This window comes from Eulemur rufifrons, chromosome 21 (assembly GCF_041146395.1).
Source record: "Eulemur rufifrons isolate Redbay chromosome 21, OSU_ERuf_1, whole genome shotgun sequence".
Taxonomy (NCBI): domain Eukaryota; kingdom Metazoa; phylum Chordata; class Mammalia; order Primates; family Lemuridae; genus Eulemur; species Eulemur rufifrons.
The window spans coordinates 16,495,786-16,520,631 of NC_091003.1; the positions used below are offsets into that span (position 1 = coordinate 16,495,786).

The 24,846-nt window shown below is 41.9% G+C and overlaps 2 protein-coding genes and 1 long non-coding RNA gene across 4 annotated transcripts in view; 1 reads left to right on the top strand and 2 right to left on the bottom strand.

Moving 5' to 3' along the window:
• Positions 1 to 15,536: 15,536 nt before the first annotated feature.
• Positions 15,537 to 16,799, bottom strand: LOC138401914 (uncharacterized). The gene is made up of 3 exons (XR_011236554.1): positions 16,743 to 16,799; positions 16,350 to 16,476; positions 15,537 to 15,602 (listed from the first exon to the last, which is right to left on the bottom strand). It is a non-coding gene; the product is annotated as an uncharacterized lncRNA (long non-coding RNA).
• A 221-nt stretch (positions 16,800 to 17,020) lies between these two features.
• On the bottom strand, positions 17,021 to 19,136 carry TUG1 (taurine up-regulated 1; the record flags this gene model as incomplete). Its single annotated transcript, XM_069497136.1, has 1 exon — positions 17,021 to 19,136. A coding segment is annotated over one exon (468 nt), but the record flags the coding sequence as incomplete, so codon positions are not given.
• Positions 19,137 to 19,519: 383 nt separating this feature from the next.
• The window catches only part of MORC2 (MORC family CW-type zinc finger 2), a 38,786-nt gene continuing 33,459 nt past the window's right edge, over positions 19,520 to 24,846 (top strand). For both annotated transcript variants that reach the window (XM_069497063.1, XM_069497064.1), the window contains exon 1: positions 19,520 to 20,687. In XM_069497063.1, coding sequence (XP_069353164.1) covers positions 20,620 to 20,687 — 68 coding nt within the window. In that variant the 5' untranslated portion in view covers positions 19,520 to 20,619. The remainder of the gene's footprint in view (positions 20,688 to 24,846) is intronic.

The window sequence follows — 24,846 nt, forward strand, 5'->3', positions numbered from 1 at the left end:
TAAGGCCCATGTGGGAGGCACATGGAAGCTTGACTCAAGTTTTCTAAGTGAAATAAAGACCAGGGAATGAGAGAGGCAAGGGCGGGGGGGAACAAGCAGGTTCTGCTTGTCCTTCTTTGGCTCTCAGGTCCTAAGGACAAGCGCAGAAGTGAAGCAAGAGTATCCAGTTGTCCTAAATCAGGTCTACATGGGCAAGACCAGGCTCTGGGAAACTGTCGGGACAGAATGCCATTGGAGCAGGGCTCTTTGCCTTAAAAGAAGGAACTGGGGGAGGTATCCAGGCAAAGGGCCATAAACACAGCCTGAGCCCTCTGTCCTTTTTTGGGTGCCCCAGGCATGAGGAAACAGCAATCCATTTGGCGAAGTGCTAAGAACAACTTGGTATCAATTTGCTTTTCGGCCCAAGCCAAGGATGCCTGCTATTATACACTTGAGGTTTCTTGAAACTTTTCCATTCGTTTTTGATCACTTTAAGTTTTCCCATAGTTAGATAACAATGAAGCATCTCAGAGTGGTTGGCGAGGCTTGCTTTGGGCCAGGAAGGGATGGGAGAAGCCATGTAACTCTATCCATTCCTCCTCCGCAGGACCTGCAAGGAGGTCTACTCCTCAAAATGCACACTGTGAAACACACACAGAATATGCTGCAGTGTGATTGTGCTGGTCACAAGGTCACCAGAGGATTTATTTTAAAGTGCTAATTCCTAGCATACTGTAGGTGTGTGTTCTGAGGGTGGGATGTAAGTCGAATGTTGTTTTGAGGACTGGCATCATCATCTTTTGAGCATGTCACTGAATATTTGTGTCTGAAGTCTAAGCTCAATGGTCCTCCTGTCCCCTGCCCCATAGAAGCCCTGCTCTGTGCATGTTCCTGAGTTCTGGACCCCTGAAACAGCCTCTGCACTTAAATACTTTCTCTGGCCAAACCATTTTCTCCCTAACTCCAAATGGTCCCAGGCAGCTTCTAAACTTGAGAAATCCTGTTCCAAAAAGGCCAAGGCAAATGTGACTCTGGTGTTTTTGTTCCACTTCTGTTGCCTCAGGAGAACGGTCAAGGTGAGCCCAAGGGTCCCCAAGGCCCTCACTGTTTGCCACTTGATGAAATCATTGATCCGACTTCTGCCCATTTACCTGACCTAACTAGGTCAGCTTTCAGCTACACTCCCAAGACTCAGAGGCCTGCTGATTCAGGATGCAACCTGGCATAAAGCTTTTAGGTATATTCTGGAACATTCTAATAGTTCAGAATTATACCTGAATAGAAAAATGCCTTTTATTCTTGTTGGTGTAAAGAAACAGGACTCTAACTCTGTGACTTAAATAAACCTGTAGTTTTCTTATGTCTTTCACTTTTCTTTCTTTTTCTCTTTTCCTTCCTTCCTCCCTCCCTTTTTCTTTCCCTTCCTCCCTTCGTTCATTCGTTTGTTTGTTCCCTCCTTCCTTCCTTTTCTTTCTTCTCTCTCTCTCTCTCTCTCTAACGAGGAGCAGTGCAGGCTGGGGCCTTGATCCGATGCAGTCAGTGAAGTGGCTTGCCATTCATCCATCTGGACTGTGCCCAGGCTCCCAGGACCAGCCGCCTGCTCTGATACAGATGAGGAAGGACTTATTTCGATCAATGACAATTGGACCTTCTTAATCCAGGCCTCCTACCCATTTGCTGACAGGCCAACTGGCATGGGTGGCACCCAAAGACCTTGGCCTACGGGTGAAATGGAATGTGACATCTTTTTCTGTCACCAGCATTCCTGAGGGTGGTGGGGGGCAAATAAAGAATTAATTTTCCTTACAAAAGAGATCGAACGTGATAGTGTGTGTATGTCATTGACACCAGCAGTTACAGCTGAGGTCAAAAAGATGGCTGGCTGGGATTCTTCCAGGGCATTGTCACCTTAGTAACATTATTACTAACAAGTGCCATTTGCTGAGGGCTTACTATGTGCCCAGTGCTGTGCTCAGCACTGTGTTCATCATCTCACTTCCTACTCCTCATCATCTTTTAGAAACTGATCCTACTCTTTTATGACTAAAGAAACAGGCTTAGAGAGGTTAAGTAGCTTGCCAGCCTCCTCAGCTTTGCTAGTGCAGAAACTTGCTTGGCTCAGTCTACTGGAATTAACAGGTTTTAAGTTTCTGCCTCTTACAAATTGATCTCATATTATTTCCTAAACATTTTTCTGTGTCAGCTGCTGGTAGTAAGTTGAAATGGGGATGGTTTAGTCAGGAATCTGTCCATTTCATGAAAAGAGAAGACAACTCAAACTGAATAAGCAAAAATTGAATCTATTGGTTTGCAATAATGTCCAGGGTGGGTTTAACTTCAGGCATGGCTGGATCCAGGTGACAACAATGTCTTTAGGATTCCCCTGCATTGGTTCCATTCTCAGACGGGCAATCTCCTCGTGGTGCCAAGAGGGGTGCCAGTGGTGTCAGGCTTGCAATCTTACAGTTCTAAATTCAAAGTGGATTAAAAACAAAAGAAAATGTCCTCCCCTCATCCCTTAGGTTTAGCTCTATTTGTACAAAATCGGCTTGGCTTAGATCATATACTCATTCATATCCAACTACCCTGACCAACAGTGCTCTGATAAGTCAGTCTGAGTTATATACTCACCCCTGGAGCCAGGAATAGTTAGCACATGGACAGAAAGTGGGGACGGGTGGAAACCCAGTGGGCAACTGATATGCCCCTATCAGAAGAAGTGGGGATGGACGCTGAGCAGACAAAATCAACAGGTGTCCATTGCAATGGGACTCTGGGAGCATAAAGGAAGGTCACCTAGCCAATAACAGAAGGGGCCAATTTATTAATTTATGATAGGGGATACATGGCTGGTTCAGGACTCCATCAGTCATCAACCTGGGGCACAACCCTCATGGGTTAAGTCCAGCTAGGGGCAGGTTGATGCAGTAGTATAAAATTGAAACAACAGAAATCAGATGTTCCTAAGAAATATTTCCATCAAACTATTCGTGGGCACATGAGGTTCAGTTGTGAGGGAGAGAAAACCTCCAACACAGATGATGTAAAGAGGAGAGAAATTTGTCTTGTAAACGAAGTCCAGAGGTGAGCAGTTCAGACCTGGCATGGTGACCTGGTATGGTGGCTCTGCGCTAATCAGGAACCTAGGCTCCTTCTAACTTGTTGCTCCACTGTCAGTCACACACAGCTCCTTCTCCTTCATGGTCCAATAGTGACATGCTCAAGTTCTAGCCATCAGGTCCACACTGTAGCCAGCAGTGGGGAGGAGGAAGAAGGATAAAGGTACAGTCCTTCTTAAGGACAAGTCCCAGAAGTTGCTCATGTCCCATTGACTAAAATGTAGTCAGTGGGTTATACCTCTCTGCCAGGGAGGCTGAAAAATGTGGTGTTTATTCTGAGAAGAACAGACAGACAACCAGTCTTTGGCAGAATGTGGCACCCTAATGCATAACCCTTTCTCTGCTGCAGGGAGTGACTTATCCGAAAGTTGAGGACCAGGCACTCGAGCATCTTCAACAGGCAACCATGGACCTGAAAGACTTAATCAGCTGTTACTTTGCTGCCCTCCTTTTTGATTATCACTTTTCTATTAGCATATGCTAATTAATTGCTATTTAAATTATTTCCCTTAGAAATTGGTAAACTCTTTAAGGAAAGTCACGTGCTTCCCATAACCAGTGAAACAAGGCCAATAGGTATATAGCACCGAGGTTCTCCAAACCCCTTAATTTCAACCTTATTAGCTTGCTGTGTCTTTCTACTTCTCCTTCATGCTCATTTAGATACATTTGTAGGTTTTCTTCTTATTTTCACAAAAATGGGTAATCACGATATATATTACTCTGTAATTTTCTTTTTGCTTAAAAAATTATAACATGGGATGGTGTGGTGGCTCATACCTGTAATCCCAGCACTTTGGGAGACTGAGGCAGGAGGATCGCTCAAGGCCAGGAGTTTGAGACCAGCCTGCGCAACATAGCAAGACTCTGTCTCTACAAAAAATTAGAAAAACTAGCTGGGTGTGGTGGTGCATGCCTATAGTCCCAGCTACTTGGGAGGCTGAGGCAGGAGGATCACTTGAGCTCAGGAGTTTGAGGTTGCAGTGAATATACCAGGTAACAGAGTGAGACCTTGTCTCAGAAAAAAAAAAAAAGTAATATATAACGGACATGCCACAGGTTAGGAGCTAGAGATCTGACTTACTCTTTTTAACAGCTGCATAATATTTCAGAGTATAGCTATTGTATAATTGACTCAACCATTCCCCTTTGATGGACTCTCCAATCGTTTCCATTTTTCTGCTACTACAGGCCACACTGCAGTAAACTTCTCATAGTGACTGTTCTTATATCTTAGTGCTTTTAGTTCTTTGAGATAGTCTTCCAAGTAAGGCTGTTGGGCTAAAAAAGTGTATATTTTAGAAGTTAAACCGATATTGCCAGATTGTCTTCTAAAAAGACTGGAACAATCTACATTCTCACCAACAATGTACAAAAGTTTTCATCTACCCTCATTCTTACCAGCACTGTAGGTTATTGCTCTTTTAAATTTTTCCATCTGACAGGTGACAAATGGTACCTGTTGCTTTGATGTACATCTCACTGACCTCATTGATCCTCCTTCATATGCTAATCAAAATGCAGAAGAGCATAATGTCAAAGCTACATGCAGTCAGACTACCTGAATTTGAGTCATAGCTCCATCATCTATTGTGTGACATGGGCAAGTTACTTCATCCCTCTGAACCTGTTTCCTTAGCTGTAAAACAGAGATATTACCTATGTCATAAATTGTGAGGATTAAATGAGATAATACTTGTAAGGTGCCTGAAACAATGCCTGGCATCAAGCAAGCACTAAATAAAGAGTGATTATTATCTATCAATTTTTTAGGAACTTTCTGTATTAGGGATAGTAGTCCTGAATCTGTCACTTATGTTGGAAATATCTCCCCAGTCATCATGTGTCTTTAACAGAACCAAGATCTGTTTTTTGTAGTATCATTTCAATTATGGCTTCTAGGTTTGGTTTCCCATTTTGTTTACGAAGATCTCCCATGTCATATGATTATAAAAATAGTCTCCTAAATATTCTTCCAATGTTTCATTTTAACATTTAAATTTGCAGTTCTTTTGGTATTTACTTTTGTAAATGTCGTGAAGTAGGAATTTGGTTGCTGTCCAGGCACCTTACTGTAGCTCTCTGTGTCACAGTTACACACATCAGATTTAATTCAGAAGACAACTTCATGGAAAGAGATAATACAAGAAAATAAATTATTGTATGCAAAGCAATAGGTAATTTATCGGGCTCTTCTGAATTACCAATGGGTTTCCATTTTTTTGTTCTTTTAATGGAACTTCCCCCTCTCTTTTAAAAAATTTGGAATCTTTTTTCAAATGAAGTGTTACGGGAAATTAAAATATACAAACTAAGCTGTTCCTGTATGAAGTGGTAAAAAAAGATGCAGCTTGAGGAGTAAGAACCTTGTAAACCAGGAAAAAGTTCATATTTTATTCTGAAATAATGAGGGAATTATTAAAAGGTTTTAAGCAGAGGAGTGACACAATCAAATTTGTGTATCAAAGACTACTCTGGCTGCTCTGTGAAGAACAGATGGTAGCAGGACAACAGTCGAGGCAGTGCCACCACTAGAAACGCATCACAATAGTTCTAGCAACAGATAGCGTTCCCTTGGACAAATGTGATAGAACTGGTGATAATTTTGAGGTATATTTACGTAACACTAAGAGAGTTTAATGACTGACAAGGATATCTGGGGGGAGAGGTTTACCAAGAAAGGGAACACTAGAAAAGCAGATTTTGAGGAAAAAAATTACAGGGTCATTGTTTACTATGTTGGGTGCGAGATACTTGTGTGTTAATCAAGCAAGGGATATCTAGATGACAGGTGGACATTCAGATCTGGAGCTCAGGGAACATATCTGAGCCAAAGACAGGAAACTGGAAGTTACCAATACACTGTAGGAAACCAGAGTCATGGGAATGGATGAGATTTTTCAGAATCTACAGGGCAAAAAGACTTATGGCAAAGGAGGGTCACGGACTCAGTTGGGCTTCTCTGACTGTAAGCAAACAAAATCTGTGGCTACAGGGCCTCCGTTTATTGTTGTACAGGGGATATCTTGTGTAGCCACATGGCACAGCCTGCCCAGTGAGTTTAACTCACTGCAAGTTCACAAAAATTAGAGAAGCTTAACATTCAAGAAAGCCAGGAAATCTGGGCAACGGAAGGCCTCTCCTATTCCTCTCAGGAACTCTCGTGCCCCTGACATGTTATCTTCTGGGCTCACATGGTATGGGGGAGGAGTAGCCTCCCAGAGGAAAGGTGAGGTGCTATTCTCAGAAGGGGGGAAAAAGATACAAGGTAGGCAAATTTCCACTATGTGGACATGCATTCTTTAACATGAACAATTATAAAAAATACCTCCACTCAAAATACTGTGGAAATGAATGTATCTCCTCCTTAAAGGGAGATAACCTAAAATAATTTCCAGGGATCACATCCAGTGTTAAGTCTAAGATTTCCCGGTGATGCTCACTCTCCTCTAGTTCTTAACCCCATCTCGATAATCTGCAACTTACGGATTTACTGGTGTATTTAACCATCACCAACACACCTATATGCATTAATGAGGGGACACTGACATCAGATGGCTCAGCTCCAATGGAGGGGAATTCTGATGGGACTAACTTGGATGAAGCTCCAACTTCAGCCATGGGGTAGATGAGGGGTAGAATACTGTAATGAATAAAGACAAAGAGAAACAAAAATAAGGCAAGCTAGATGTGGGGTAGAGGCTATAGATCTTATTCCTGCAACAGGTCATGGGGCTGTAGCTGGTATTTATATCTTCCTCTTTCACTATACATCCCCCTCCATCCTGCACCCTCTCTCTATATAAATAATTTAAAAAAATTCAGTTAAGAATTTTTGACTAACAGGGTGACTCAAACCTTCATTCCTGAGATATGTAGGAGTTTCAGGTTCTCTAAGTCTTCTGAATCCTCCCAGATATCAGCACTCTGTGACACAGTCTCTTTTCTGTTTAATACCTTAATGCTCACAAGAGATCTTAGTAATGCTACAAATGCAACCAGTATTGTAATGTTGCAATTTGGGGAATCAATCTCCAAATACTAGGTTGGATTTAAGCACAGAGATTTATTTATCCTGAACACAGAAAGGCTCTGGATTTTATTCTATACCCATAGGTAAATTTCTGGGTTTGAGGTTGTTCTCTTCACTTTAAATTATCCAGTGCCATCCAAGAGCCATTCCAACTCAATGGTCTTAGCCTTCTTTACCCACTTCAAATTGTCCTATTGTCAACAACTACCTGGTTCTCCAAATTTTGCCCTCAATAGGCACATGATTCCAAATGTCAACATGGGATAACACTACTAGCTGTTTTGCCACTACAAACTGCTAGTTTTTCCCCATGGGACACAGAACAAGAGTCATTGCAGCCTTTAATTCCATCTCAGTGCAATAATGAATTCCAGATCCTCTACATGTTCCTGAGGCTTTGAAGCCTAATATTTCGCTCTCTGGTATCAATTTCTGTAATCAGTCATTTGGTAACAGCAATAGAAACTCATTTTGGCTGACAAACAGGGAACTTATAAGGAGGATATATGGTAGTCTATCCAATCAAAGGAAAATGTGGATAACCAGGCCTAGAGAACAGGAACCAGGGTATTGAGAGATCTCCTTGCATCAACTCTTTTATGGTTTCTTTGGGATACTATCATCAGAATGACTTAACTCCAGTAACTGTGTTTGTGTCAGCTCTCCTACGAATCAAAGTCCTGGTGGGAGGGAAATTCTGATAGGATAACCTTGGATTGCTTAAATCTCAGCCAGGGGGAACAAGGGCAGAGTAGTGCAATCTACAATTCCATGAATTCCCCACATGGAATGGGAAGGAGTAGCTTTCCAAAGGAAAAGTGGGGATCCATCACTAAAGGAAAGGAGAAGTGATTTGGGGCAGGCCAAAGCAATGGGTGTCCACTGTACCAACATTTAAATGATGGGGAGAAGAAAAGAACCTGCTATGGAGCAGTGGCCAGGCAGTTGGTAAGAAAATGAAAAGCATTACAGCACTCAAGGGCAGAGTGTTTCAAGGTGCTGGTGGGACTTGTCTGTGCTGCTTCAAGTTCAGATAAGATGCATAAGTAATGGATTTAACAACTAAAAGGTCATTATTGACTTTACTTGCAGTGACTGAGTAACTCAAGGACTTTTCTTTTAAGTGACTTTCCCCCTTCTCTCTGCCAAAGGTGGACACTGTTATAAAGGTCTTAACAGATTAACATCAGTTGAGAACTGGAATAATCTTTTATGAACACCAAAACTGTAATTGTGGCAATCCAAATAAACCCATTTGAAAGAGATATGCTTTAAAGATTAAGGAACAATTACTGAGTTCTGAGTTTCTCAAACAAAGTGTAGCAATCTGTCAACTGAGTAAGAGATGATGAATATACTTTAATATTCACTAATATAAAGGTATTTTTAATCATTTAACAAAACAGGCTCAGTGTTAAGTAACTTGCCAAGGTCAAACAGTAAGCACTTAATTTCTAGACTTCTTTATTTATTTATTTTTTTTTTTGAGACCGAGTCTCACTCTGTTGCCCAGGCTAGAGTGAGTGCCGTGGCGTTAGCCTAGCTCACAGCAACCTCAAACTCCTGAGCTCAAGCGATCCTCCTGTCTCAGCCTCCCGAGTAGCTGGGACTACAGGCATGCGCCACCATGCCCGGCTAATTTTTTCTATATATATTTTTAGCTGTCCATATAATTTCTTTCTATTTTTAGTAGAGATGGGGTCTCGCTCTTGCTCAGGCTGGTCTCGAACTCCTGAGCTCAAATGATCCGCCCACCTCGGCCTCCCAGAGTGCTAGGATTACAGGCGTGAGCCACCGCGCCCGGCCGACTTCTTTATTTTTTAAATAAGGTTTAAAAGTAATGTGAGTAGTGTAAAATATTCAAATATAGAAATGTATAAAGTTGAAAGTCTCAATCTACACTGCTCAAAGAAAGTCATTAACAGACTTTTTTATGCCTTTATAAACATAAGCACACATTTTAAAATGAGTTCACATTATACACTTTTCTATCAATACCTTGTTTCACTTAATGTATCATGGCCATTTTTCCGTGTCCATACACAATAAATGTACTTTATTCACTTTAATATTTAGATTTTCTTATATGGCAGAACCATATCTTATTTAACCCATCCTTTACTGATGGACACTTAGGTTTTCTTCTGTTTTTTTCTACCATGCAAACTTTATGCTTCTGCAATACCTTAAATATTCTCTCAGTTCCTGTCTCATTTTGTCTTCCACTTTGGAAAATAATTTCAGTGTGGCCATGATCTCTAGTTTAATAAATACTTGGATCTGTCAAGTTTCAATGTTGGTGGGTACTACCTTAGTGAGGACTCAATTTCAAGTAATAGAAACCCAACTCAAAGTAACTTAAGCAAAAAACAGTATTTATTGGTTCACATAACTGAAAAGTCCAGGGGATATACTAGCTTCAGGCACGGTGGGATCCAGGGGCACAAATGTTGTCATCAGGATTCAAGTCTCTCTATATTTTGGCTCTGCTTTCCTCTGCACTGGCTTCATTCTTTGACTGGTTCATTCAATATGGTAGGCCCTGTTGGTTTGAGTTTTTCATTCTACAAAGCTAAAGCACCTCAATAAAGAGAGCTTCTCCTTCTCCACAGTTTAGTAAAACTCCGAGGGTTGAGTATCACTGGACCAACTTGAATCACACAACCACTCCTGAACCAATCACTATGGTCAAGGAGATGGGATCTGCTGATTGATGAGGTCCGAATCACACAAAGTCTAAGGTTGGGTCAGACTCTTCAAACCACATGGACTAAAAATAGGAAGAGGTGGTCCCAACAAACATCAGGAAGTTCTTACAATGAGATGGAATAGATGCCGGGGCAAATACAACTGACATCCAGGATAAGATGAGACACGGAAAAAGCTTAACCTCTGCTCTTGAAGTTGAATGGTAACAAACAGCTGGCGTTGTTTCTTCCTTGGTAATAAACGTATTCTTAAGGAGAAACAAAACAAAACAAAACAAAACAAAAAAACACACCATGAGGGATAAGCTTGTCCTGTTCGCAGGAAGCCTAGAGTCCATTTGAATGGAATAACAATCACGTCCAATAGCATACTTTGGATGATACCAGAGTTTCAACACAAGCAAACTGGTCATGAGTCTGAGAGCCCAACCATCCACTGATGTGAAGCAAGACAACTTGCCTCTCACTGGCAAAAAATTCTGTGAGGTTAATTGAGTCAGTGGTAAATTTTAAGTTCAACAGAAAACTTTTCTTGTGTTCCTTTAAGTCTTTTGCCAAGTTGAAATGGTACATTTCTATGAGTGCTGATGAATCGGACTCATCTCTGTATTAACTGCAGAAGAGAGAAATGGACACTGCTTTTGATCTGCTGTACTCCTTCCACATAGGATAGGCAAGGTCCCAGGTGATAAAAATGATCAAACAGTAGGCAAGCTTATTCTATACTTAAAATCTTTAAAAAGCTGCTGGTCAAGGAGTGTACAGCATGGTCACTCCTGTTGTGAACATTATGTCCTGGTGGGGTGAGGTGTGGGTTGCTTCTATTCAAAAATCCTTGGTGGAATTAGGCACAAGATAGGCTAAAATCAGCTATAGTCTTCTCAAGGTCAGTCTGATTGCAGCAACATGTCAGAAAAGGCAGGCAAGAGCTGAGTCAGGTAAATAAACAAACAAGGTACCTTCAGTAGGGCCAGACATACCAATAGCCAGGATATGATCTGGAGGAACAGGCAGATTAATAATGCAGCTCTGTAAATTAGTTTCACCCTGGTGTATTCCAGGGTTAATCCATAGGGCTTGCTCTGGATATAATTTTCCAATCTGAAAGGGCCAGTCAGGTACATCAGCTTTCATCTTTCTGCTCATCTGCCCGAGAACTTTCAGCTCAGGAGGCGGCCATATTCTCAATCCAGACTTGAGGTTCTGTTTGGGAGTCTATGCTACATCTGGGAGCCACAAGGGTCAGCAGAGCCATGTTTGTCAAAGTTGGCCCTATTTTCTTTGGTAATCAAGTGTTCACCTTCTATTACTCAGCCCATCTCTGAGAAACATCTTACAAACAAGTCAAGGCCTCACATTGGTTGAATGGTGCTGCTGAAAGATTTAGATGAGATTTGAGGCATGGACATAGTAGGCAAACTCCTAGGTTTGTTTTAGGCTGTTTTTCCAATCACCAAGTCTTATATGCAGTGTACATTAAAGACTCTTGAGCAGATGATCATCCTCATTTTACACTCATCTAAGGAGGCAATGACTGGCAGTGTAGATCAATGTCTTTTCCTGTAAAGTACAGGGAAAAAACAGAGGAAAAGAAAGAGCCGACAGTTTGAAGGTAGAATACTGAACTTGAAGGTAATTTCTTCTTTTACAAATCACAGTTGTATATACAAGCAGGCTAATCATCATCCAGATTTTATGTTTATTTGTTGAGGGTGAGCAGTCTAGAAGAACCAGACCTAGGCCTTGTTTGATGACATGTAGAATCAGCCATATAATTACCATTAGTCTAGAGGATAAGAGACAAGGATATAAAGACACTGTTCCCAATGTTCAACCAGTGCATTCATTAGAGTAGCTCAGGACAGCTGGCTCTTAAATTGACTGTGACATAAAGGAACAAAATTTTCTCATGACACAAATTGAAGTCTCCTTGTTCAACATGGTCTGAGAATTTATGAATTGAATCCTTCCTGCAGAAACAGGTTGTCTTAATGCCTGAGAGTATCTCATGGCAAGGAATGAAGTCAGCCACTCTGAATCAGTGTAAAACGACAGTATTGAGACAGATGTGATTCCATTATAACATCCACAAGGACAGAGGCTCTTGAGTCTTTTAGTAAAATCTTTAGCTGCAGTCTTTGTAGATTTTTTTTCAAGTCAGTCAATGTTTCCAGCAATAACATAGGCAATAAGCTATTTGAAATGCCAGAGCAAGTAAGCAATCATGGCCTGGCCAAAGGGCCTGCCTCCAACTATTCCTACCACCTATAGTTGATGGCATTCAACGTCAAAAGACTCATCTTAAAAGAACATCACTTACTGGCTAGAAGGAATTTTCCAATGGTTACACTTTAAATCACATTTATGAGATGGGATGTTCCAAGATTGTCTCTTAAGGACCAGCTGAATTAGAGCTGAGTAGTCGTAATACTGGTGAATAGGCAGATATGCCAGTGAAGGAGGAATTGTTTGGGATTTTTTGTTTAAGGTTATGAGCTCATTTATCTTGGAAATAATAGAAAAACTGAAAAAAAAAAAAAACCAAAACAAAACAAAAAACAAAACCAAAAAACCCAAGCAGCAGTGTAACTGCCACCGGTTGATTAATGCAGTGACTTGTAGTTTGAAAAGATGAGTGATACACAGGTGCTGAGCCCCTTTAGGAAATGTTGGCAGCATGATTCTGCTTTCATAGTTAATGGCTCTCTTGCACATGAAGCAGAGTACTGTGGCTGAGAGCTCAAAGGTACAGGTTGGTCTAATACAGCCTCAATGAGTCACCACCTTCAATACCAGCTGGCTGGCAATTCAGGTTCCCATGGAGAGTCAAGACTTCAAAATCATGTACTTCAAGTACCACTAGAACATCATGTTTGTGAAAGAAGTTGGTTAAGGGGGTTTGTCAGTGTAGGGTGCACAGAATTGCTCTCTGGCTATATCCAATTCCAGTCACTGGAAGTCCATCTGGGGTGGAGGGCTGTTAATCTAGGTTCACTTGACACCACTTTCAGCCCATGTGACTATTTTGGGGGGCAAAGACATGCCCATTTTGCACTTTTCTAAAGTTTGCACACAGTATTCCTAACAATATTCAGCACTGACTGAACATGGATTGTGTTGAGTGGAGGTACAGAAAAAGATCAGAATTCCATTTAGGTCAAACATATTGCTGTCTAGGGCAGTGGTTTTCAAACTGTTTTCTGAAGAGTTCTAGGTGTTGCAAAGAAGTCCCCTTAGGTGTCACCAGGGCAGTAAAGGAAGATGCTGTGGCAGGCTTCAGGCCCCTACGCCTGCTTCACTGCTTCATCCAGAGCAGCTTCACTTTTACTCTGGGCTTCCACATAATTTTCATTCAAAGGGCTTCACGGCCACAAAGCCTTTGGAAAACCATTGATCTAAGAATAAGTTGTTCACAAAATGCTGAAATACAAAAAATAGGTCACAGAAACCAGAAACTGCGTGAGCAAAGCCTGTGGTACCCAAGGTGTTTTCCTATTCATTCTTTCCCTAATGTGGGCCACATTACAGGTTGATGAAGTTAAAGCTCAAGTCTGTTATAAATTCTGTTTGCCTGCAGTTGGGCTTATGAGTGACTATTAGAGAACAAGGCTAATGATTTTAAGTTGCAACAGCACTGGGGTTTTTTGCATACATTTGCAAAATGTATCCTTTTTTTTGTAAATATTACTCCAAGAAGTTCATGGCTAGATGACTTCTCTTCAAGTATTGGTAGGATCTCAATGGGCCACAACTCAAAGTCTAAGACAGTATTTCCTTCTCACCTCACCTCCCCCTTCCTTTCCCAATCTCCTTACCCACTTGAGATGCAACGCCCTTGAACTAAGTTTATGGTATATTTCTAGGGACAGAGAAGGATATTGCTGTCATGGAACTCAACCCAATTTTAGGGCAGAATTAAGTTTCCCCCATTCCCCTCCCACGTATCCCCACAAACCTTCTAGAGATTCCCTCGACAGAAAATAAAGGTAATGGTCTAGAGGCAGGACTCTCAGATGGTAGAGGCATAGTAATTCAAGCAGTTAATGACAAAGTCATTAACGACACAAGTATGAGAAAAGGGGGTTACAAGGATGCTGTGTTTATTATGAGGTGTCCAGGACAACCTGTTGGCAATCAGGAAGCACTGGCTATACGGCTCTGATACTTTCTGCATCCCATTAAAAGGAATGATGCAAAAAATAGCACTGTGTTTGATTAAACTTAGAGGACACATTGGGTTAAGCTAAATAGGGCTTTTTGCTGCAAGTCTTCTGAGATCCTTTAATACACTACACTGAACTATAGACTGGGGGAAGGGACACATCTTACAGTATTTTACTACCTTATTAGACTACAGCTCTCTATATATGACATATATACATTATGTATATATACACAATACTGCTCTAAAAAAAAAAACGGATGGCTCACTTTGTGTAAATATTAGTTTGAGGACAGAGAACCTAAAACTCTTAGTGTCCAGAAATATCAATAAGACTTAGAAAAAGAACAAGGATCCCTAGTTAATTAGGCCATCTTTGGGAAGACCATGAAAACAGACAAAAGATCTAAAAGTAGCTTTGTGTTTCACGTTAGGCAGCCTTGTCAGAGTATGTGCATTTCTGACTGGACAATCTACCATGTGGAGACAGTATGCTGCTAAATCTTAGGGATATTGCCATGGGATACGGGTCTAGGTGCAGTTATCACATAATTACACTTATAATATCCTGTGTGACTGGGGCAACCGATTGGAAAATTGGAAATTTTCCTGGGGTTCCCTATCTCCAGCCATTTTTAACACTGTGGGTAAAGTGGAAGCTAAGTTAATTCCAAGGATAGCACTGGACTGGGAGTCAGAAGGCCTGGCCTCTACCACTTCGTACCTGTGACACCTTGGAAAACTGCTTAACCTTTTGAATTTCCATTCCCTCATTTGCAAAAGGTGATTATAATTAAGAGATAAATGTATGTAAAGGTGCTTTGAAACTGTAAAGTGCCATATAAACAGAGGGGATTACTATAAAGGTTCTACCTTGATGTATCAAGAGGCCTTTTCTGACATCTGATTGGAGCCTTGTAAGATGCTGTTAGGTAAAGGGATTCCTTGGTAGAATTTCTTACATTTCTGTGAAAAGTCCTGGTTCCTGAGTAATCCCAAAGATGATGCTATGAGGAGTTCACTGTGCCTTTGTTTTGATCCCAATGGGTCAGAATATCTGCTTTCTCATTCAGTAGGCTTCTGTAGATTTGAAGTAGGAAAAGAACAGGGTCCAGTGACCTTGATGGGATCTTAGACAGTTCACAAACTTCAATTATTTGCCATTGCGGGGTATGGCCCAATGCTGTTCTCAAAGAGATGTTGCCTTTCTTCAGACAGCATTAGTAACTAAAAATCCCCTGGTCCAAATTTATTGTGTGTCTCTGAAGGCTTTAACTGAAGAAATGAAACGCACACTCATAGAATAAACTAGGCCTTTGTTGTGATAAAATAGCTTCAGCTGTTTGGCTCGAGGACTCTGACTTCACTACAAAGGGCTGTGCTGGGCAGAACAGGACAGGAGTGGAGGTAAAGGCCACATCATAATGGCTGAATGTCTCTTGGGTCACAGTGGTCCACTGGAATGGTATCTTCTTCAGTAGTAAGGTGGTAGGAATCACCATGGGCAAAAATCCAGCTATGAGATCTGTAGGCTGATGGAATAGCACAAGGAAGGTAGTCAGAAGATCCAGGTGAACACTCAGCAATCAGGAGGCACAGGACTAGAAGGGGCAGGGACAAAACAGGTGAGATAACAAATGCATGGAATTACAAAACACATGACTGTAACACTGGGGTGGGCCTGCTGTCAGCATATCAGCTGCCTGATGGATACTAATTCTTGACAAACCTGGCTTCCACACCGATGAATGAAAAATGAAAACAAAAAGCAAACAACCCTCACCCCCCAAAGAAAAACACAAAAGCCTTATTATCAGCGATTGCTAATCAGAACAGAAAAGAGTTCTCACGGTCTCCCAACTGCTGAGAACAAACTATCTCAGGAAAGCAGCAAACAGTAACTATCCCAAGCCTCATACCTTGGGGGAGTAATCTGATTATATTTAGGCTGCTGGGCATTAGTGTGGAGAGGAAGTGGCTCCACAAGTGGCACAAAAAGAATTGAGATTTTAAGTTTCTATACCAACAATAAAGCAAAGGTGATATTGCCTTTCTTCCTTTTCCAATGTGGTCCTCAAATTGTCTCCTTTTCAAAGCAGCCCTTAACTTTCACTTTAACAAGATTCTATCTTGAGTAGGAGAGAATAAGGCCTTGCATCCTTCTGTAGGTAATACCCCACTCAACATATCAGTTTCTCTTTATGCCCGAGGGCTCCCTACATCTTTAAAATTTAGAATTAAAAAATAATAAAACAGAAATAAACGAAGAAACATAGCCCGTATCTAGTGCCTTTTCTTCTAATTAAGAGTGATTTTAGTTATCACACAGCAATTAAGCAAACACTTACTGAGTGCTTATTCTGAGATAGCCTGCCCTCTATACTCCTCCTTTCTAATAAATGCTTCATCATGGGTGGTGGTATGTGTGGGCAAAGATGCATTAAACAAGGCCCTTGCTTTCAAGGAGTTTGCTATCTGCAAAAAGAGCAAATGCAGGTAAATATTTTACAAGATTTTGTATACCAGGATAAAGATAAATGTCATAAAACTTAAAGAAGTTCATTTCTGCCTGAAGTTAGGAAACTGAAAGAAAAGAGAGCATCTGAGTTGAATATTGAGAAAAATGGCAGAGTTCTCACAGGTGAACAACCAGAGGAGGGCATTTACTAGAGTACAGGAGAGAGTATGAATGAAAGTGCAGAGGTGGCAAAGAATAATGCATTTTGGAAAATGACAAGTACCGTAATTCACTTTGGATGGAGCATCCTCAGTTTGCACTGAGGGTCTAGACAAAAACTCAGGTCTTCTAATTCCCAGTAACAGCGCTGGTGGCAGTGCTTGCTCAGTCGTTGCCTCTTTTCTCACAGCAAGGTCAACAGTCCCAAAATTGAAAAATAAAAAATAATCTACCTCCAGTGTTCCTGCCACATCCTGACAAGCTCTTTCAGGTTCCAGGTCCAGTTCTTGAAAATTTGGAAATCTGGAGTCTATCGCTGCGGTTACAATGAAAGACATCTGGTCGAATTATTGCAGAACACTGTAGTGAAACTTTTTCAACTTCCAATCCTGGACATCTTGTTTTAACAAAGAATTTCAAGCTTTGAGTTCCAGTTGTCTTTTGCCTCTTTTCTTCTGAGGAAAGCATCTTATCACCACAGTCTTAAGATTCTTTTGAGGTACATCCAGATTTACTTATAAAGGAGCTAAAAGACCAACACATTTTTCTCCAAAACAGTCATTTCTCTGGAAGTGAGATTATTTGTCTCTGCCCTTTAGGTAAAGGGAATAGTCAATTGATTTTTTTCAGACATTTGAATGAAATAGCATAATTGGCTAACATCTAATCAGACAAAATACACTTAAAATGTGTTTGTGTTCACTTGCTTAGAGCTGTACCACTTGGTAAGCACCACTCCACAAAATGAAAATGTTTGAAATCCAACTGTTCAAACATTTTTAGTGCTTGCTGGATAATGGCCTGGAATTTGATAAAAGCAAGCTGACAATTAACAAAGAAGCAAAACCTGGCATTTTGGCCATCTTAGTATCACAATTGCAAGCAATTAGAATACAAGGCAGGCTGGGAAAAAGTTAAGCTTTGAATCACTTCCAAATCTACTGATTTTGAGGTTCTGCAGGAGATCTAATGAAACTCTCCAGAGAATGTTAACCTTCAATTAATAAAAACCCCCAAACATCTTCAGGAATTCCATGCCTGGTTCAGTCTGTTCCAGTGAGCCCACTTGTTAAAAATCCACACACACCATTAATTAGCTGGGCTTGGCAGCACCATTTAAAAATAAGCCTGTTCACTACCAACCACACAGACTAGGAATAAAACGTAGGAGCAAGTAATGGATGGCAACCATGGTTCTGGAAAATGGTCAAAGAGTCAAAAAGGTAGTCAGGCACCAGTACAAGCAGCACAAAACAAAGAGTTGCTGGGCCAAAGATTAAATAAGCTTCTCGATACTAGAGAACACATCCACGTCTAATTGTAGCTGCTTTATATTGGGTGCCATTGTACCATATGCATCAGCCACCCTTCAGGCACCCCATGGTGAAAGGAAATTCAAAATAGAAGCCAAGCAGGGGAGTGTGGTTACCCCGAATATCCATTATGCATAGAAACAGCTCACATATCCCAGGGACTCAAATAGGGGCTTCAAATTGGTTGTGAAGGGTCCCAAATGACATCTAGGCCTCAGTTTCCTCCCTGTGGCATAAAAGAATGATGGTTCTTAACTCTTCTGTGTCACATCCCCCATTGCAAACTTGCTAGCGATGGATCATCATTCCCCTAAAATAACCATTCCCACAAATTTCCGCATACAATTTCAGGGAGTTTGGGAACCTCCAACTCCAATCCAAGGTTTTCAGATTCAAAACGCAAGGATTGGATAATTGCTAAATTGTCTTACAACTCAAAAAACATCACAAATAATAATCATTCTTTACGTACACCAACGCTTTGTAGTTTACAAAGCGCTTTCAATTCCACACACGTTGACAGGTAGAGGAGGAAACTGAGGCGCAGATAAATTACAGAGTGACTTGCCTAAGGTCACTCGGCCAGCTGGTGGCTAGGCCCGGAGGCAAACTCAGGTCTTTCGACTCCGGAGCTCTTCTCCCCACCCCGGAGCTGCCGCCCGAGCTCCCGCCCCTCACTAAGGCGGCATGAGGAGAAAAAGGCAAAGTAGAAAGCCGACCACCAACCATCCTCCGGCCCCCTCCTGCCCCCCCAACTGGGTCCGTGCAGGCCCGGAAGGGTGGCGCCAGGCCTCCAGGCCGGCCCCGGCCACCCCCGCCTCCCCGGCCGCGCCAAATCCCGCTGCCGCCGCCGCCTCCCCCGGAGCGGGGCGGAGCAGCTGCCCCCCGCCACCGACCACCCGGACGACTCCTCGACGAATCGCAAACGCATAGGCCGCCGCCCGAGTTCTGCGTACGAGAAGAAAGACGCGGCGCGAGCGCCAACGGCCACCGGGCGCGCGCCGCGGCGGCCGGGCCTGCGCCCCAAGAGCTGGATGCCAGAGCAGGAGAAAGAGCCGCCAACCGATCGCTCGATCGACCGCGCGCCCACTCCTTCGCCCTACCAGACCGGGGAGGGGGGGAGGGCGCGCCAGGGCTTCTTCGAGTTAGGGGCCTGACTCCCCGGCGACGAGACAAGATGGCTCCTCCGGTCCGCGCCGCAGCTACCGTCCCGACTGCGTCGCTCGGCCCGCCCCCGGTACTGTTTCTTTAAATGGCGGAGAGGGTCAGGAAAGCAGGAAGAGCGGCGCGCTCTCTCACGTGACAGGGGCGGGACCGGCCAACCAAGATCCGGTCACGTGGGGACACCAATCAGGAGGCGGTGCATCAGGGCCGGGGCGGGAGGATCTGCGGCTTTGTCATTGGCGGAATGCGCCGGGGAGGCCTCAGGAGCTTGGGGCGTCGGGGAGTGCGCGAGGTGGCCTGGGCTGTGTGCACCAGCGGAGACAAAGCAGTGGCTATGGTGGCTGTGGCTGCTGTGGCGGCGGCGGCAGAGCGTCGTTAAACACCGAGTTTCGCGGAGCTGAGTCCTGACATCATCTCATTCAGCGCGCGCGCGCGCGCGCGCTCGCGCGAGGGCGGCAGCGGCGGCGGCGGCGGCAGCACATGGTTCTGAGAGCGCGCTGCGGTTGTTGGGTTCCAATTCCTCGGGGAGGGACAAAGGCAGCTGTGAGCTCCGGGCAACGCCCGGTTGGGTGGCGCGCTCGCCGCTGCCCTCGTTCGGGTCCTTGAAAACTGGGACTAACTTCTCTCCGCGAGGAGGAGGCCACGGGACCGAGGCCCGGGAAGGGCCTGAGAGGCTAAGGCCGCTATCTGAGGGAAGTGGGGGAGGGGCGCGGGCCGCCTGAGGTAATTTGGGCGGGTCGATTGTGAGGCGGTTCAGGGGCCAGTGTGAGGTAATTTGACCCACCGCCCTGAGGAAATTGGGGCGGGACAGCAAGCTGGGTTTGGTCGGGCTTTGAAAAAAATCGGCAGCGCCTGGGAGGATTTTCATTTGGGAGGTGGTGAAGCCGGAACCAGCGCCATATGCACTCCATGGACACCTTGGTCGCCGATTTAGGGTCCATTTAAGGAATCTCGCAGTACTGGTGGTGAAGATATAGGTGCTTGTTCCGTTTTCTGACAGAAGTGGGTAAAATTCCGGATTGGTAAGTTTCCGGATTGGTAAGTTTCCTGGAGAGGAAAATTTGGGGGAATAAAGTCTCGAAGAAAATGAAGATGGAGCAGTAATAAACCACCGACTAAAGGACTCTCTACTCCAAGACCATCCACGCTGGACTAAGATTTTCCAGATTGAGCTATCGGAATTTAACGCTAAAAGCTCCTTAGGACTGTAGGTTTATGAGATCAGTGAAATAGTTCCAAAATATTACGTCATAGTCATTGAGAAGAAAAAAAGAAGAAATCAACTGTAATTTTAAACATCTCTTTAAATAATACCTTGGATAGATACTAGGTAACCTTGGTTAACTGTCACTAAGGAGCACAGACTTATTAAACCTTGACTGGAAAGAATTCTGGAAAAACTGTTCCATTGTAAGGTTATATTTCCCAGTTAGTGGGTGAAAGACTGGAGACCTCCTTGCAGTTATGGCTTTCACAAATTACAGCAGTCTGAATCGAGCTCAGCTAACCTTTGAATATCTGCACACAAATTCGTAAGTATCCTATAGGTGCCACCGAGGTCACCAATAACCCATTCCTTGATAATAATACGGAAACCCTTTCCCCAGAAAATTTTGCTTTTTTCCTTTTTGGGATGTATCACTGGAGTGAAATGTATCACTGGATGTCGTGAGCTCTGTATTGAAGAACTGAGATCAGTGAAATAGTTGTTGCTAATCCAGAAGAATCTGATTTTCATTTATTGGATCAAAATTTTCTAAATGAAAACTTTAGTTATTTGAAGTCAGTATATTGAGTTGTTTCATTCAAGTGTGTGATAGGAATCCAACAAGTTCTGCTCTATTGGATCACCAGAAGTTGGACTATTAGTATCAACTATTCTTTCTCATGAGGACAGCCCAAACATTTGGGTTTATAACAAGTGTTTACTTTCTAACAAGGCAAAAAAAGAATGAAGACATTTAAATGACAACTTGTGAGAAGAAATTTCTTTTTTTCCAGCAAACAGTTGGCTTTATCTTCCTGGGAAATTGCTCCCTACAGCCCATATAGTTTGTATATACTAAGCAGGAAGTGGCAATTTGTTTAAATCCTTGATTTAGATAGTCTTTCCCCCAAATTTTCACCGAAACATAGGGTGTTCACGGTTCTTGAGTTCATGAAGAGATTACCATCACTCCAGTTTGGTCTGGAATGTTTCATGGTTAATCCTTATCCCCACTCTCTTTGGAAGTTATCCAGTGGGGTCAAAACTACATTAGTGTTTTAATACATTCACCTGTTACTTTTGAGCTAAAGGTAAGTATTCTATGATTTTAGTACCTCGAGAGGTGATGAGCAGCTAGATGAATGGTTCAGAGTTATCTGAAGAACCACCTTTAGAGTTGAGAGTGTAGGCTTCAGCTGTCCAATAATAGCAGGGCAATGATTTTTAGCCGTTTATAGAAAAGAGAACATGTTATTTGTGATTCCATAATGTCTTTTTTTGCTGTTTTCCTATCAAGAAAGTACATTTTTTCTGAGTAGTGAAGTAAATTGCCAAATAATGAGAGTCTCATTTTATTTTGTTTTGTTTAGGAAGCTTATTATTGAACTACAGAATTTTAGAGAAGGTACTACAGAGGTCATATAAGTGAATTCTCACACATGCATGATGAACCTGAAACCTAGTTAGATGAGGTTACTGATGTAAGGTTACTCAGCTAGTTGATGGGGCAGTCTTGGGCAAAATCTTTAGTGTCCTTTGTATTTGAATTGTCATCTTAAGAACAGCAGTTGAAGGCCACTTCGATGTTCATGAATGTGTTTGGTAAGTAGTTATTTTAGTTCTGAGTTTTGGAATGACAGTGCAAATCTGGAATTATGGATTTTATGATAATCTTAGAAGACTATGAACTGGACTTCAGAATCTGAGATCTTGTTCCAGCTTCACCAAAGACTTTACGTGATCATAGAATAGTAGCAAAAGTTAATTGCTTTATGCCAGTCACTGTTGTAAACATTGTCTAAAGTAATCTTTACAGCAACCCTATGGGGTAAGGATTATTCATATTTTTCATATGAGGAAACTGAGGCTCCAAGAGATTAAGTTTTGTGTTAACAGTTCTGTGGCTGCGAAGTGGTAGGATTAAGGTGCCAAGAGAAAAGATTTATCTGGCCCCAGTGGTTAGTGCTTTTAACCATTAGGCAGTGCTGACTCTAGTCAGTTTTATTTTCAAGGGCCTATATGCTTATCTATAAAGCAAAGGGTTTACTTCCCACTTTAAAGTCTTCAATTTTATCTCAGTCTCTAATTTGAAGATTCTGGGATTTTTTTTCCCTCCTTTTTTTTCTTTTGCTGTTTTATAGCTTATTACTGATAGTTATGTAGGCAGTGTCAAGGAAAAGAAGCAAACTTCACTTAATTCACTTGTTGGAGAATTTTCTGGACTTACCCATGTTGAACTGGAATCACCTGCTTGCATGAACGTTTGAGGTTTGGAGTATCATTTTGGAAGCTCTGGGATTTCTTATCTGGATCACAACTTTGACCTTTCAAGTTGTTTTACTCTTCAGTGTGTCTAGTCTTACCAGAAGAAAGTATGAACCCTAGAACCCCAAGACAAGTTTTTTGCTTGTAGCCAATTTTAAGAGATTTCTTCATTGTGGTGACCTGATTAGAAGTTCAATTTTAGAGGAAATAAATTTTTAAATTCTCACATGATGTGACTTGTAACATACAGTGATGGAAAATGAACCATCTCTGTGTTACGTGGTCAGTAAGTCACCTTCAGAGAAGGTAGGATTTGTCTTATAGTACCTTCTCCTTTGTTTTGTTAAAATTTTTAAAACAGAAGACCATTGTAAAGTGTCTGGTAGCTACGATCTTACCATATTGTGAATTATGAAAGAAATGGCCCTTGTTTACCTCTCATTCAATATATAGACTCTCATTTAATATAGACTTACAAGCAGAGCCCAGACTAGAAGGTTGGAAATCAGTGTGGTGAAGTGAAAAGACTGTGCTTGGGAGCCAGCCAAACCTGTGTTTGACTGTTTCCTGGCTGTGGCCTTGGGCAGGTCAGCTTCTTGATCCTCAAGTTTCTTCATCTGTAAAATGGGGCTAATCTGAAAGTGTTCATGAGAATTATGCAAAATAATGTTTATAAAGTTCTTAGCTCATATGTGGTATACAGTAAACATGTAGGTGGTGATTGTTCTGTTTGTAATACTGGTTTGTGTAAATCAAAAGTTGGTCAGTGCGTGGCAACTTGATGTTTGGTGCTAGTGGTTAGGCAGATAAATTGTTAGTTCTGGAACATCTGTTAGAGACAGTGAACATCTCTCCTGAACTACTTTTATATGTAGTTTATGGTAACTATTGATGTTTATTCTCTTGGTTGTATCAGTGTTCAGGCTTAAAACAGGCTTGGGAAATTTTCATGGTAACCTGACAGTCCTAAGTTCATTTCTTTTAATACTGGTTGTTGCTAGTATGAGATGATAAAAATTAGGGTTTTTAAATAAAAGGAGTTTTATGGTGTTAATTCTCTTTGCTGATGGATTTTGTGACTGGTATTCTAGATGCAATAGTGGTAGTGATGTTCCTTTAGCATAAGATGCGTATCTTAAGTCACTTCGTTAGCAGTAAACTGCTAAATGGTCTGATAGAGCAGGATGCTTAAGTATGAGATGCCTACTGTTTATGCCTATTCTTTTTGGCACCTTAAATAACTTACTGTCTTGGCCATATATTTTTGGGTTTTATCTGTATGTGAAGTGAATGTAGAGGAACCTGTCAACTCAGAGACTTTTAAGACTTTTAAGCCTATTGAAATGTAGGTTCACGCACTAAATATATTAAATCCATTTGAATATAAATGGTTGTTCCAGAATTTCTAAGCTTTATTTTTTAGCAATTAAGGTAATTAACTATTGTCAATATATCCAGGAACTCAGCAGGAGCCATCACTATGTGATGGGCTTGTGGATAATCTATTGGTTTCAATCAGGCTAAATATAAATAGGAAGACCATTTTCCTTACATAACAAGCTAATTTACACGTGAATTTGTTGTTGGAAACGCTGAGCCAAAAAACCATTTCTGCTGTGGCACAGTGGTATAAAAGCTACAAACAGTTGAAAGTGGATGAGTTTTTAAAAATCTTTGTTGTTGGCCGGGTGTGGTGGCTCACACCCTTAATGCTAACACTCTGGGAGGCTGAGGCAGGAGGATCACCTGAGCTCAGGAGTTCAAGACCAGCCTGAGCAAGAGTGAGACCCGTCTCTACTAAAAATAGAAATAATTAGCTGGGAACTACTAAAAATAGAAAAAATAGCCAGGCGTGGTGGTGCTCGCCTGTAGTCTCAGCTACTAAGGAGGCTGAGGCAAATGGATTGCTTGAACCCAGGAGTTTGTGGTTACTGTGAGCTAGACTGATGCCATGGCACTCTAGCTCGGGCAACAGAGCAAGACTCTGTCTCAAAAAAAACCAAAAACCCCCTTTGTCTTTTCCCATATGGTTGCTCTTTCTTGGATCATATGCAGAGGATCTTTAGGTCTTTGAAGAAAAAAATTTCTTTTGATTTTTATCCATTCTGTCTCAAATGCTAGCTAGCAATAAGTGCACTTCTTGGAATATTATTTGGGAAAAAAGAGAACTTATACAATTGGTATGTTTTTGATTCTTATGATTTTAAGAAGTATTTAGA